The 16585-nt window shown below is 44.6% G+C and overlaps 2 protein-coding genes across 2 annotated transcripts in view; one reads left to right on the top strand and one right to left on the bottom strand.

The window, feature by feature from the left end:
- The window catches only part of grin2cb (glutamate receptor, ionotropic, N-methyl D-aspartate 2Cb), a gene marked incomplete at both ends in the record, with an annotated part of 353829 nt that overhangs the window by 100873 nt on the left and 236371 nt on the right, over positions 1–16585 (bottom strand). The gene's annotated exons all lie outside the window — the stretch shown is intronic.
- On the top strand, positions 3809–16104 carry LOC310774806 (guanine nucleotide-binding protein subunit alpha-13-like). The gene is made up of 5 exons (XM_083634944.1): positions 3809–4115; positions 5604–5830; positions 10813–10863; positions 13192–13392; positions 14023–16104. Exons 1-5 carry the CDS (start codon positions 3833–3835, stop codon positions 14392–14394), a joined length of 1134 nt encoding a protein of 377 aa, XP_083491070.1. The 5' UTR covers positions 3809–3832; the 3' UTR covers positions 14395–16104.

Genomic DNA, 16585 nt, shown 5'->3' on the forward strand with positions numbered 1-16585 from the left:
CTTTTTTTATCTGGCATCTATGAGACAAACTGTGTTCAATCACTCTTTACCAGTCCAAAAACTGTACTGGCTTTGCACTGCTGAGAAGTTAAACTGCAAGTCTGAATCTGAATGCAATGCTGTAGAAAATGCGGCCAGTTGATGAGAAGGTTGGGCTCCTGTCCTGATCAGGGCTCTTGTTTGGCTTGTGTGGGAGGTTTGGCGGTGACTCATTGCCCTAAACAGCTTCTTGGTTATATCACCTCCTCCTAAGTCAAGTGTGTACCGGAAAGCATACATATTATGTGCAGGCTACTTGTGATCATCCAGGCCATGAATTCAAATCATTTCATTTTGCTGCACTCTTTATACCGTGTGTGTGTGTGTGTGTGTGTGTGTGTGTGTGTGTGTGTGTGTGTGTGTGTGTGTGTGTGTGTGTGTGTGTGTGTGTGTGTGTGTGTGTGTGTGTGTGTGTGTGTGTGTGTGTGTGTGTGTGTGTGTGTGTGTGTGTGTGTGTGTGTGTGTGTGTGTGTGTGTGTGGCTGACTGACTTTCGGGCCTGTTTGAAGTGGCTTTGTGCTTTGAAGTCATCCTGGAGAGGCCCTCTAAGCCCCAGGCTGAGCCGGGCCAAAGTGGGCTTTCATTGGGCCTCCAAAACATGAGGTGTTCCTGGAAATGAGTTTGCTGTGAGCATCCCCCCAGAGAGGAGGATCAATAGCCCGTCCGTTCACTCAATCCAAAACCAGTGTAACCAGGGTAACTCATTACAAAAGTTACATGTAATAGATTACTTTTAGCAGTAACTCAGTAATATAACTTATTACCAATAGGATTCCAGTAATATTATACCACAGTTACTTTGTCAAGTAATACAAGTTACAAATTGAGTTGTTTTTATATCAAAGCACATATTTAAATAAAGATACAATCATGTCCTAATTAAATTGTGTGTTTTTATGCAAATAACCACTATAGCTGACAATAACAAAGGAAAAGGATAACATTTAGAATTTTGGACGGTTTACCCTGACTTCAAGGTTGAAATTATTTTTTGGGATGGTTGCGGGGCGGCGATGTCATTCTGCTACTGCTGTTATTATGGTGAAAGTAATGCAAAAGTATTGTAATAAGTAACGAGTTACTCTACACAGACGGTAATATTGTAAAGTAACTTATTACTTTCAAATGAAAGTAATAGTAATATGTAGTATGTTACATTTTGAAAGTAACTTGCCCAACACTGTCCAAAACGCAGATAGACACTGAAAATGGTTTGCTAATGAAAGAGCCTTCATTCTCAATTGCTTTGCAACGTGCCAAGCAGACTTCTCGTACCGGAAAGCTATTTTATTATTAATATATTTGAATTTTGAGGGAAATCAGCTTCCAGACTTGAATGAATGGAAAGTGACTTGAATGTAGCTCTGGGCAGACAGGGGCTGTTGTTTTCCAATGCATTGTGCCTGGATTAGCTTGTTGCCAGTGGCTGGTTAGATACTGATCCAGGTTTAATGCTTATTAAACTGAATGACCTTATCACTGTGGAGCAGTTGCAGCAGAATGCAGTCTAACGTTTTGCATGACAGCTGTACAGGGGTAAATCATCACTTCATTTTGATATCTTGTTGCTCAGTTGCATGCATTTCTGAATGCTTTGTTGTTGTTTGCAATGTTGATTGTAATAAATCAGGTTACTAAAATGCATAGGGACAAAGGTTGCTCATGATCTGTTTTGTTTCAGTTTCCTCAAAGCATACACCAAGGCAACCTCTCTAGCCTGAGTATCTCAAGTCAGACAGACTAACAGGCATCAAGAGAGCAAGATTTCTGTGAGGATTGGGACTATATTATTTTACTGGCTAATACAGTTTGTGAGGGGGAAAAATACCAACAGACACGGGTTTTGGAGACAAAGCCAATCTATAGCCTACTGCACTGTGTTACAGATAGCCCACAGAATCCACACATAGCAGTGAACTATACAGATAGGTGCGTCTCGTCTGCTGGTAGCCTATAGTCTATAAACCGTGAGCAGGGTTATCACATCCATCAGCGATATCAAAGCACAGCCTACTGCTGCCCGTGATCCCGGAGAGGGTTTCTAATTGTCATGGTGCTTTCCACTCACACGCACAACCGTGCAGCCGCCTGTGTGTGTGTGCAGTGCACTGTGTCGAATGGGGATGCTGAAGGGAGATGCAACCAGGCAGCTCTCATAAGCGATACAGATGCTGCTTTCATGTGCTCCTCGTAAGCTCCTACTTCCGAGCTCCACAGTTCTAAATGCGAGCTCACCACATTCAGTGCTAATAGACCAAATTACATTTTTTGATGGCTGCTGATTTATTTGATAAATGAAGCGGTATAGAGCAAATGTGCTGCAGGGCAGAAGTAATTTTTTTGGGGGGGGGGGGGGGGGGGGGGTGGACATCAAGCATGTGACTGATGTTTTGATTAATTTATTAAAAACAATTGTGTGACTGTTAATAATTAACAGTGAGAATGGGAATGTGCAGACTGTTCAGTCTGCTACACTAATTTACATAACATGTGGCAAATAAAATGACAATAAAATGCATATTTTTTTTAATCATCATTAGTTGACACAGCTTCCATGCTCTCGGCTACTAACTGTCAAAGAAAATGTTGGACTTTTTCAGATCTAAAGTCCATATTCCGACAGCACTTGAAGGCAATATAAGGGGGGTCCACAATCACTGCGAGTTACGCAATTACCCAACTGGCCCGCCAGATGGCGACAGTGTATCAAGGCGCTGCTATCAGTTTATCAGTTTTATCTCAAGCCGTGTTTCAAAAATTCAAATTTAATTTAAATTAAAATATTGTCCAATATATTTGTCCAGAAGGGAAAAAAAGAAGAAGAATGTAGCTATGCGAATTGAATGTTGATATTTACCAATACCAACATAATCCAAATCTCAAGTAGGCATAGGCTACATAGATACAGATACATAGATACTGTACATACATAGATACATACTATGTATGTATACTATGTATACTATGTATCTATGTAACATAGATACATAGATACATACATACATACATACATACATACATACATACATACATACATACATACATAGTATGTATGTATGTATGTATGTATGTATGTAACATACATACATACATACATACATACATACATACATAGATACATACATACATACATACATACATACATACATACATACATACATACATACATACATACATACATACATAGGAAAATACATAGGTTTTATACGTAAATGGATGTCAGGACATAAAATCAGGACGTACTGACGAAACAAAAGATAGATGGTAAAAAATATTCACCATCACTTCCTGAGTTTAGGAAAGGACCCTAAAAAGAAGGAGAAGACATCACTCACGTCAGCGTAAACCCACATCTGTGTCGTTTCACCTTTGATTGAAAAATGCTTGCACGGTCCATCAGATAAGAAAGACATTACGTGATGTTGACTGATGGTTGTATGTATGTAAATGTGCACATTTGTTTTGGTCTCCAAACAGATCATGGCTCTCTGTCCAGCAACTCAAGCCCCTGTTTGGTCCAAAATAAAAGTAGATTAGCTATTACATCATCATGAATGATAAATGACCGAACAAGGGCATCAGTCAACATCACATATTGATTTCTTAATCTGGTGGAAGCCTAGGTGAAAACGAGATAGATAATTGTTTATATTGGAATTTACCCTGCTCGCCCCATATCCAGTCCCAATGTGATGTCTTATCCTTCTTTTTTAGTTTAGGGAAGGGGCTTGGCTCCACGCTCGCCTCTGCGCCCGCACGCGAACGCGCACCAAATCAGCATCGATGTGCTGAACATGGCGGACTTCCTGCCGTCCAGGTCCGTGTTAAAAGTTTGCCTACCCGTCTGTCTTCTCAACAACAGCGAGGTGGACCAGCTCAGAAAGTCAAAGGAGATCGACAAAACTATTTCCAGGGACAAAACCTACGTGAAGCGGCTGGTGAAGATCCTTCTGCTGGGCGCTGGCGAGAGCGGCAAGTCGACTTTCCTGAAACAGATGAGGATCATACACGGCCAGGACTTCGACCAGCAAGACAGAGAGGACTTCAGAGCCACTATTTACAGCAATGTGATCAAAGGTACGTTCACCAGCTAATGGCTGCTACAATTCCACGAGTAATCACGTTCGAAAGAGTCAACTTTGCTCCGGTAGAAAGTGCTCTAAAATGGGAAAGTTTCCACATCTGTTTAGCTAGCAGTGCTGCTACATAAACAGTCTCCATCTGCTGTCGGCACACCCATATGAACCCATGTTACTGCTGAAATCTCCCCCAAAAGCGTTTAGCTTGCTGTGTAGCAATACCGTAACCGTTAAGGTATTGTTACGGCGTAACGTACCGATATATACAGTATCTGCCTTCATAAACAGCACATAGGCTAGCAGTTTTATTGCCCTTAGCTGTAGGCTAGTTTTGTTGTTGCTCAACCAGGGATGTAATGGAGGCTAGCGTTAAACCCACATAAAGTTTTCCCACCTTTTGTTTTTGCGCCTTTTTAGTCCGACAAGAAACATTATGAGGTAAATTCACATTACATATCATAACACGTAGTTTTACGTTATCTATATGAGGATATGTCCTTTTAAGGGCCAAATCTGATAACATTAAGTGATTTGTATTGATCTTGGGGGTTGTGATGCCAAGTTGTATAGTAGTAGTTTACCTGTCTGTATCACTGCTGTTTTTTCTCCCTTTATTTATCCAAGAAGGTCCCATTGAGATAGAAGATCTCTTTCAGGGATTCCTGGCAGCACATAGTAGTACTGTATATAAATGGGAGCTGGGGCTCTGTCTGTTTCTCTGTCCCTGTCCCACAGTGATGTCATACATCATTGAATTACTCAGTGATGTCATAAATTACATCATCAGTGAATAAAGGTCTCATTATGCTTTCCGCATCAGCGAGGAACGCGAGTGTCCGCGCGGAAAAGTGACGTCAAATCAGCAGACACGCCCCTCCGCAAGGCTCCGTGCGGACGGTTTTCGACCGGCCATGCGCACGCCGAATTTTGTAACTACGCGGATGCGGACGGGCGGACAAAGTGGAGTTTTCAAGACTCGCGCTCAATTCCGCCTGCAGAAACCCACACAGAGTATACAAGCTCCACGCGTTTCCTCGTCGGAACCGTGTCTCTCATTTCCGTGCGGCCGGCCAAAGCGTCAAGCATAATCCAGGCTTTACTCACACACATCAGTGATGTCATACAGAGAAAAGGGCTATGACTACTGAAGCTACATCATCATGAGCTACTGGTCTAACAGAGCTGCCCAACACAGCAGCCGAGCTGGGGGCAAGGCCGCGCAGAGGCGAGCTGCAGGACGGGCAATGCTGTGCAGTGGGCGAGCCTAGAACCCTGCCTATAGTATCTAAAAGGGGCAATGTTTGTTTGTTCTGTTCTGTTGCCATTTTTGTCCCACTGATGATGTCATCAGTGATGTCATAAATCACTGATGATGTCATCAGTGATGTGACTTGAGCAATTGTACATTGTGACATCACTGATGATGTCATAGGCAATCTGGCAACACCGCTTATAATGTTGTCCCTCTGCTCCATCTCCTCCCCAGGTATACGTGTGCTGGTGGATGCCCGGCAGAAGCTGAAAATCCCGTGGGATTGCCAGGATAATGATGAGCATGGGCAGAAGCTGATGGCGTTCGACACGCGGTCGGCCATGATGGCTCATGGCCAGGTGGAGACGTCCATCTTCCTGCAGTACCTGCCCGCCATCAAAGCCCTGTGGGCCGACTCTGGGATACAGGATGCCTACGACCGTCGCAGGGAGTTTCAGCTGGTACGTGGCCCTTCATACACACTTTCACACACAAGCGCTGAAATGATATCCACATTTACGACCTGTAATTCCGAGTTGGACAACCGTTCAATTCATTTTCAACAAGCCGGAGCTCATTTTTTCCCGAATTTGGAAGTCGGAAAATCTCAGAGTTGAAACTTCCGAGTTCCAAGTTGTTTTGAACGCCAAGGAGCCACACAGAAATGCACACGTCAAAGGTGTTTTCAGTGCTCATAGTGACTTCATGAATCCACCAGTCATTATAAAGCAGTATAAGCCATTACCCACTAGCAGGTAATGGCCCAGTCTGTAGACACTCTTCCATCAGTGTCTGGAAGAGTTTTGGTGAGTGTTTGCAGCTCTGCAACATCATTTGCATTGAAACGGGGTTGCCACGGGTCTGGAAGGTACTTGAAAGTGCTTGGATTTAAGAAAAAATAATCAAGGACTTGAAACTATTTGGATATATAAAACAAAGTGCTTGGATTTAGTCTACTGGAATCTCTGAGTTTGAGCCTTGTGCACTCTGTAATAATGTCAAAATTCACCGAGGCTAGGATACCATTTACTGTATATGTCGTCCGTCGTGCTGGGCCAAGCTTGGTACACTATCAGTATCACAGTCTGCATGTGGGCTACAAGCATACAGCGTTTTGCTGATCGCGGCGCTGTCCTTCGCTGTTGTGTTCTCTCGTAGGCGTTCTTAGCTCAAATATGCGGCTGGTCACCTACGTAACCTGCGGTGGCTACATTTTTGTCTCTCTCTCTCTGCTTCATTGCTTGAAAATGCCTTTAGCATGACAAAAGAGCTCTGATTGAAAGCTGTATCTTGGAGTACCGCTGCGCTCAGACCCTCCAGGTGCGTCATCCTAAGTGCGTATCTCCATAGAATAAAGGAAGGATTGCATACATGGAGAGCGTATAATTCACTGATTTAATTCTGGGTTTGAGCAACATAAGAACACAAAATGCTTTCAGCCATGCAGCCTTCACACACTGATGATGGCCGTAAACATTTTGTGTTGATCATATGTTGCTCTAATGAACAAGTAAATCGGTGAATGATACGTTCTCCCTGTGTGCGACTGCGATCCTCCCGTCATTCTATGAACCCTGATTGAAAACAAACAAAAACATTAGCAGTGGGTTAATTTTCTCTGCTTCCAAGTCAGTCTTAAGGCCCAATTATGCTCTACGTTAAATACGGAGACAGACAGCCTTCTGTCCGTACTCTGCGTTCATTTCGTACGTTTTCTGTCCGTCCTCTGAAAGCTTACGGATACGCATGAAACAGCAAAACCACACACACACACTCATACATTTGACTCTACTGCCCACTGGTGAATGTATTGCTTAATGATACCAACGTGAAAGACGCATCCTGGAAGTATGTGGGCAGTGACGATAATAACGTTTGAAACGGACGCATCTATTTACGTATGAAAATGGAGTATAAATGAGCCATTATGCTAAGGGCGTAGTTAGGGACTCCCAAGGCCAGGACAACAGCAATGTCAACACAAAGTGAAAGTGATTTTCCCCCCCACATCTGTCCTCCCTTTTCTTTCCCTCCCTGCCTCCCTCCCTCTTTCTCTCCCTCCCTCCCTGCCTCCATTCTCTCTCTCCCTGCCCCCCCCTCTCTCTCTCTCCCTCCCTGCCCCCTCTCTCTCTCTCTCTCCCTCCCTGCCCCCCCCCTCCCTTCTCTCTCTCTTTCCCTCCCTCCTCTCTCTCTCCCTCCCTGCCCCCCCCCCCCCTCTCTCTCTCTCCCTCTCTCTCAGAGCACTCAGACATGTGATTTAGTCCACTTCCTGTTTACACCTCCCCTCTCCTTATGTCTGGGCTGTCAGCAGGCATCTCTTAGCACACTGACTTTTCCCCTAGAATAGCAGTGGTGGGCGACAGTATGTTCCTGTAGGTTCTGCCGGGGGTCTTTCTTTGCCTCCACTCTCATTCTCGGTATGAGTTTCAGCACCTGCTGTGATTTCAAAACGTCTCTTTTTCCCCCCCGCATGCTTTCATCTCGGCTTGGTGACTAACAATCGCCCTGCGTTCGACTCAGATTTTCTTATTTTAGGCAGGCAGTCGGGCCAGAGCGTGAACTTTTTACATTTTCCAGCCGTCTGGAGGGTGTCACTGCGGTCTGCAGAGTGAGCAGGGGGGGAACGCTGCACCAAGTTACATTCAGTCAAGAGAGAAAGGAGGATATACCATTTTTGTGTGGTTGCATAAGCCTGAACTGTTCTCAATGGCGTGTTGTTAGCCTCTCACAGCTTGTTGTGCAGACAGAATGGGGAATAAGTGCGATCAGAGTTGGAATGTTGATCTGTAGTTAAACAGCTTTATGCTTACAAACACAACCCTGGCTCTCCCACACACACACACACACACACACACACACACACACACACACACACACACACACACACACACACAGTCACACACACACACACACACACACAGTGTCACACACCCGAGCATAAGTACAAGCGCACGCATGCAAATGTACGGTCGACGACCCCCCCCCCCCTTCCCGCGTCCTACAGCCTGTCATTATTTTGCCGTCATCAGATCAGAGATGTAACTCTGAATTTGCATATTATGTTGGACACACAACACACCCTCCTCTTCTCCTACCTTTTCCTGCATTTTGGTCTTCTTGATTTCACCCTGCAACATATTCATCGCTCACAGAACGCACACACGCAGATTATGGTCACTCAAAAATGAAAGGTTTCATTTGTGGCTCTATAATGGTGCGATGCTCCATTTCAAAAGCCATCTCAACCACCATTGGAGGACCCTCTCATAAAAGGGCTCAGTGTAGCGACCATGTCAGTAATGATTGGTTATCATCCCAGCGATGATGATCACAACCTCTCTAGAGAGAAATGTGATCACTAAAGGCTGAAATATATTTCTGCGTCCGCCTCGACTTGGAGACTTGCCGGCGGCAGCTAGTCCCATATACTCTAATGTCAGCTTGAAGAGGGGTCGCAGGGGAGACCCCAGCAAAATGAGTCAATTAATTGTGTGATTTCACTAGGATTTCAATGACTAGAAGTTAGCCCAAGGAGAGAATGTAGTGCATATACTTTCACTCTCTCCTGTTATCTCCCCATCTACATTATATTATACTTGCGCTGTTGATGTAATTTGCGTCGAGGAGCTGCAGGCTCGCCAGGCCGCGGCGCATTTGGCGAGCGGTTTGACGTGGAAGTATGCAAAAGCCTTTCAGAGTTGTCCTGTTAGTGGCCATTTTGCTTTTCCCTCGCTGCTCTTGTTGGGGACGAGCGAACTCATCGTCTGCCAGTAAATACACCCCATTGTGTTTGGACCACGCCCCCTGCATGTGTTTGGACCACGCCCCCTGCATGTGTTTGGACCACGCCCCCTGCACGTAGATTTGCATCACAAATCACAGACGCCTTCAGGCAGGACTTGCAATTAGCATGAAGAACACATGTACACAGGCTGAGGCCACACATGGCTCCTCTCTGCTCGGAGGACGAGTACAAAGTTCAAGCAAAGTGCGTCTTTCAAATGGAGCGTACTCCCTCTCCTGAGCTTCTCTGGCTAGTGTAGCACACACACACACCAAAGTCACACAAAACGCAGCCTAGTAAACCTACTATGAGTATGTTTTTGAATGAGATACTGTCAGTTTGGTATAACCTGAAGTTTCGGTTTTGCTTTTACAGGGCACACGCACACACACACACACACACACACACACACACACACACACACACACATACAAATGTCTTACTATGAACAGAAAGAGAGCATCATAAGCATTGCTGCTCTTGTTTCTATTCTCCTTTTGATCTGACGGAATTTTGACGATGTCGAAACCAAACTAGTGACGTCATCTCAGATGTGAGCTTCTAAAACTCCAAAGCGGAGCGAGAGAATTGTGGCCAGAATAGAATTAGCTGCATGGACAGGTATCTCTCGTTCTATGGCTTTAGCTTAGCAGCTAGCCATCCTACTCTTCCTCCCCTGTGTAATCTTAGCCTTATACACACATGTGCGAACGTACAAACACACACACGCACACGCACACGCACACGCACACACACACACACACACACACACACACACACACACACACACACACACACAGGTTTTTCAGGTTGGGTGAGTTTAGTGAGACCAGTAGAGAAATGTACAGAGGGAGAAGTGGCTGCTGAGCTGACACAGAGAGAGAGCCAGTCCAAACAGCCAGTAGCACTCAAGTCATTTGCATGCTCTATATAAGCGTTGGGGTGGGTTACTCTGTTATGCATGGGCTGATATCTGCCAAACAATCACCTCAAAAGGTGTGGTGCGTTATAGCAGAGGGACACAGGAGAGCAAGACCAGAGTCAAATGTCTTATTTTGGAGTCATTTGCGTGTGTGTGTGTGTGTGTGTGTACAGCACACACACACACACACACACACACACACACACACACACACACACACACACACACACACACACACACACACACACACACACACAGATAAAGGAATGCATCCCAGTCTTGGCAGTCTCCTGTCTGGGCATGCACTAATTGTTCACGAGCAGCTCAGAACGGTCCAGAACTAACACACGCACACACACCCACACACACCCACACACACACACACACCCAGGCAGGCAGGCAGGCAGGCAGGCACACTTCTTTCTACATCAAAGGCCCAGTGACAAACACGTGTGTGCTGTCTGTAACAGCGACGCCTTGGCATCCTGTCTCATGTGCTCAGAGCAGGCCGGGCTCTTAGGCAGGCAGACACACACTTTTGAAAGAGACTAACATCGAAGGAAAACGCACAGATTCCCTCTGGGTCTCGCAGCGGGTGCTCTTCCCCGGTTCTTCAGAAGCAACAGAATTCTTCTGATTTGATTAGGTGTTTAAAATGACTGGATCTGATTAATTGTATAGAATTAACATCTAACCCCCCTTTCTCCTCTCTCTCTCTCTCCCCGCTCTTTCTGCAGGGCGAGTCAGTGAAGTATTTCTTGGATAATGTGGATAAGCTTGGCGAGTCGGTAAGTTTGTTTGTTTGTTTGTTTGTTTGTTTTGGTTGTTATATTCAGTCATGTAGATGTTATATTTAAAATTGCATCATGTCTAGACATTGATTCCAGAGACTTTGGTGTGACAAACCAAACCACCCAGATTGTTGTTGAGCAGCCCAGAGAGCAGTGTTGAAGGAATACGCTGACGTTTTGGCAAAGAAGCCCTTTCATCAACTGACCGCTTTCACCACAAGAACACTGGCAACGGCCCTTACCTCTGCCTTGCCCTGTGCTACCGCCTCAGCACACTGTGTGTATGTGTAGTAGATGCCTCCGCACACTGTGTGTATGTGTAGTAGATGCCTCAGCACACTGTGTGTATGTGTAGTAGATGCCTCCGCACACTGTGTGTATGTGTAGTACACATTTTACCATGTGGAAGTTAAGCCCTCCAAGTGGATTCATTTTGCTGGGGGAGGTCCTGTAATGTGGTTCTTATGTGCTGTGTGGTAACTCCAGAGGACTGTTCATTCATTAAGACATACGTTAAAACAGTCATGCCCAAAGGCTGGGTCGCAACCCACAGGTGGGTCACAGGCAATTTTGTTTGGGTCGTCAAATAAATTTGCAGAATTTCACCCATAGTCTTTTTATTTTATTTTAAATGTATATCTTAAATATTGCAGGCCTGCCAACCTGTACGCATTTTGCGTAGCAGGCACGCATTTTGACATCAAAGTACGCTGGTACGATTTGTCACTAAAAATGCGTTGACGTTAATGTTAATGTTAATTCAATGGTGCACATGCAATATCTAAGCATGTCCTGTGTTGTGAATCCTACTTCACCCTGTGGCGATAATCTATCCAATCGATGAAAGGAATGAGTCTAGCCAATCAGAGGCAGAGGGGGCGGGTCATGACTTTGCCTTCCAACTCCTTGCCGTGGGCGTGTAAACCTCTCAAACATGACTGCTGTGGTGGGGTCTTGTGGATAAAGCAGATGCACAGAGCCAAATATACAATGACTTTGCTTACGTTGTGGACAGTCAGGGCCCACGGACACAACATAGCCCGTCTGTAAACCATGTTTCAAAACTACACAGGCGAAGGGAGCAACACGTCCAACTTGGCCAAACATCGCGCCAATAGACATCCCAACTTGTTCAAAGAGCATCACGTTAGCGAATGCGAATGTGATAGTAACATAATTACATGCCTTTACGTCAAACAAGTGTTATTTTGTGACGAGCTAACTTTTTTCACCGTTGACGAGGCAATTAAGGGCAATGCCTGGCCTCAGGTGAAGTGCAGACCTCAAGAGGGTGTAACGTTATTGAGTCATGAATGCTGTTTAATGTGGTTCCAATGCAAATATAATGTTAAATATCAAAGAAATCACATCAACTCAGATATAGTGAACATCAGATCACGGCATACCATGTAAAAGCTGTAATACTGTAACACTATGACCTGTCATTTATCTATTGATATTAGTAAAATGACGTGATGGCTGTGCATGATCAATATAAGTGCTATCAGCATTCATTGTTTAAAAAGACATCGTTGGTCAGTGCTCAAAAGCAGCAGGGCAGGAACAGCTTGGTCAAGTGAAAGAGGATCCCTTGAATTCAACCACAAGGCATTTAACCAACCTGAATTCATGCAAAAGAGTGAAAGTGGATGATTAAAATATTGCTCGTTATAGCAATGTTCCAGACAGAAGGGAAAAATAAGTACGAAACTACATAAAACAAACGAACAGAGCAAAAAAGTGTGCATAGGTGAGGAGGGAGAGAGACTGAATGGTGAAGGGAAAGGTGCACCCAATCAGCTTTAACGACAACCCCACCCACCAGGCCCCTTCAAGTCCCAGAAACAGAAGAGTGGGAAGGTTGTCACATGACTCTTGATTAAATTCCCTCAAATGCCTTCTTGTGGGATGTAAAACGTGATGATTTTAACTCCCGCGTATTGCAACAACCAATAGGGATGCAAGTAACAATTGTTGTCATTGTTGAATGTTGATTAATCTACGAAGGTTTTCGGTGAAGTTGTGGCTCAAACTTCAAAGGTTAAGCAAAGATGTTGATGTTGTGCTACAATAAGCTCGAGGGCACCAGTGAATTCAGCAAATTATCCTGTGAGACAGCATTCCATCAAACACAGATGTTGGGGTTAAATCAGTGATTACATAAAGTCACCCTATATCACCAGTCCTGTGAATAAGGCCTTAGTGCACTGAATGTGGGAACCGCTACCAGTCTTACTTGGAAGAGCTTATTTGCTGCAACGTGTCCATTTGTCTTTCATGCTCATTCAGTCATTCATTCATCGCGTCTCTCCGTCTCTCCACCAGACTTACGTTCCCAGTCAACAGGACATCCTGCTAGCTCGTAAGCCCACCAAGGGCATCCATGAGTACGACTTTGAGATCAAGAACGTGCCGTTCTTGATGGTGGACGTGGGCGGGCAGCGGTCAGAAAGGAGGCGCTGGTTCGAGTGCTTTGACTCGGTCACCTCCATCCTCTTCCTCGTGTCCTCCTCCGAATACGACCAGGTGAGAACGCGCTCCGGTCCCGCACACACGCACCGTGCACGCACGCACCGTGCACGCACGGCATCTCATTTCATCACACACTTCAGATAGCACACACACACACACACACACACACACACACACTTCAGATAGCACACACACACACACACACACACTTCAGATAGCATGATAAGTCACACAATCAGTTTGCTCTAGCAGATACTGGCCAGTGACTTTTTGATAAGTCATCATTGTGTGCTATTTCTATATGCATACTCTGTTTATTATGTGTATTCAAGGTTCATTATGCATTTCCAATTTTCCAGACCTCTTTAAAATAACAGACACATAAATTGCTCTCCCATATTCATGTTTTAATCTTTTTATGGGCGTTTGTGTTTCTTTATACTGCCCCAATATATTTATTGTACGCATTTAACCCTTGTACCCTGATCAGGAATAATCACCACTTTATGGTTCGTCCATCTGATGGACCGTTATATTTACAATTTATTAATTTATTAACAAATTCTTCTCCTCTTATTATTGTTATTGTTGTTGTTATTGTTCTACTACCCCTACAAAAATACCAACAATAGTAGTATTGGTAGTAGTCATTTTGCTCACTGCATGTTCTGTTGTCATGATCAGGTGCTGATGGAGGACAGGCAGACCAACCGGCTGCGCGAGTCGCTCAACATCTTCGAGACCATCGTCAACAACCGCGTCTTCATCAAAGTCTCTATCATCCTCTTCCTCAACAAGACAGACCTGCTGGAGGAGAAGGTGAAGAGCGTTCCGCTCAAGGACTACTTCGACGACTACACGGGGCCCGAGCACAGCCTGCGGGACGTCCAGGCCTTCATGGTGGAGTGTTTCCGGGGGAAGCGGCGCGACGCCAGCCAGAAGCCCCTGTACCACCACTTCACCACGGCCATCAACACCGAGAACATCCGGCTGGTGTTCCGTGACGTCAAGGACACCATTCTCCACGACAACCTCAAGCAGCTCATGCTCCAATGACCCCGCTCTGCCTGTGAAAATAGAGGACCTGAATGGGCACCCTCGGCTGTCCCCTTAGGAGGGCTGGGGGGAGACCAGCCTCACAGAAGAATCGGATAGAATTTCATCTTATGCCGTTTTTATATTAGTTTTTACTCTCCTCTTTCGAAGAGTTGGCCTTGTAGTTGGTTCAGCGTGAGGCAGGAGGGCGGCCTGGCCGTTGCAGTCGGGGCAGGAGGTTCTGGATGTTGGAGAAGACCCTAGCGCCCCAACCATCTCGCCCTCTGAGACCTGCTCCTCTGACCAGAAGCCACCTCACCGCACAGGACTCTGAAGCCACCTCACAGCACAGGACTCTGACTGAGAGAGCCAGGATGAAAACCACAACGCTTTTCTACCTAACGTCTTAACGGAAACTTAATCACTGTTGAAATCCTGCATTTGTGCCTGTATGCGTGCGCAGCCCCTCTCTGTATGTGTGTCCAATTTAAGCTCAAGCTCTGCAAATGGAGAATCAAAACACCAGTTCCTATGATGTGTCTCACACAATTTACAATGATGCCTCAGTGTTTGTTGGACATCCACAGGGCAAAGCACACACACACACACACAGCCACGTCAGTCAGGCAGGTGTGCCAGTTAGTGAACAGGCAGTCCACTGTTTTCTCAGGGTTGAATGGAAACCACTGTTAGCGATGATGTCATTGTTGTTGAACTAGTTGAATAATCTAATCCTAATCTGGGTGGCAGAGCGGCGAGGCTCAGGCGGGCCTCGGTACCGTTAGCTGGTTAGAAGTTGGTACTGTACTGTATCCTCCTGGCTTTGAACCGCTGTATGTTGGCCCAGTCCCCCCCCTCCTCTCTTCTGTTAGTTGCCTTATAAAGGGACAGAGCGACCCCGTTTGCCTGAATGATGAATGTCTGTTAATAGATGTACAGAGATTTGCTCTACTTGTTGTAGATTTTCTGAATATACTGTAACCAATATACTGTAACCCATATTGTTATGGTAAGATGTAACCTGTCATGTGAGCGTGTTCCTGTTGGCATTGAGTTGTTATTCCAGACTTCTCTCAAAAAGTATTCACCCTTATTTTTTGAATACCATCGCGGGCATTATCTTGTGCTGTTTGGTATTTCCCTTTATAAAAAAAATATTTTGAATTTGTAGCACAGCCTTTGAATGCTTTTTTTTTTTTTTTCTTCGACTGCATTCTCTAGTGGGCCAATCTCTATCAGTATAGCTTACAGGCACTGTGTCAAATCAGTTTTTCTGCCAAATCACCCCGTGCCTTCTCTCTTGACTGTTCAAATCAACAGTCTGTAGCTTTCCTCCTAAAATGGAGCTGCTGTCAGCTTCACTGTGCTTCCAAACCTGGCCTTGTACATACTGTAATCTGTTGCCATGTAAATAGTCTTCAAGTTTATCTCCATATATGTAAATGGTTGTACTTTGTAGAAATGGCACATTTTATTTCCGAATGTGTCTCAAATCGATGCCTTTCCAATGAAGATAACTTGTTTTGCTAGCCTGGTAACCAGCCCCAATGAATCCTTCCTTAGTGCTGACAACTGCGATTCATATGGGGCTGGATACCAGGCTAACCTTTTGCTGTAGTCTTCTTAGTTATATTTGGTGTAATTCTTTCATCACTTCTTGAAATTCATTCCTGTGTCAAGTCTCGTGCCACTCTAACCGTATCAATAAAATACACTTTTCTAATGAAATCTGCCACTTCTTCATTCATTCACTGCTGAATATTGTTTATTCATAATGATTTTATGCCGTATGTTGAGGGGGAAAAAACATTCACCATGTACTTAAGAATATGTCTAGGCTGTGTCAAAATAATTTAAAAAAAGGCCCAAATATATACAGTAATTGCAAATGTTTACATAGTCTTATACGCATAGTAAGGAAATGTATCGTCAGTGTCCAAAACACTTTTAGAGTAAATGTAATTTACAAATACAAATTTTCTTTTTGTTTTTAAACAGCCATAAAACCTCTTGTGAAGTTTATACGAAAGGCGATTTTGCAAGACAAGATCAAAAGGCAAACTTGGGTCATGGCCTACAAACAAAACAGTATGACACTTAAATCATAAGATCATGCTTGTGTTCTTTATCGGATTATTTTGAGTAAAAACTCTATTCCTCTCCTTCCAAAGCACTGCCATAGCTATCAAGATAGTTCACACACAGCCTACTC

Source organism: Poromitra crassiceps (genome assembly GCF_964638095.1).
Source record: "Poromitra crassiceps genome assembly, chromosome: 4".
NCBI classification, from domain to species: domain Eukaryota; kingdom Metazoa; phylum Chordata; class Actinopteri; order Beryciformes; family Melamphaidae; genus Poromitra; species Poromitra crassiceps.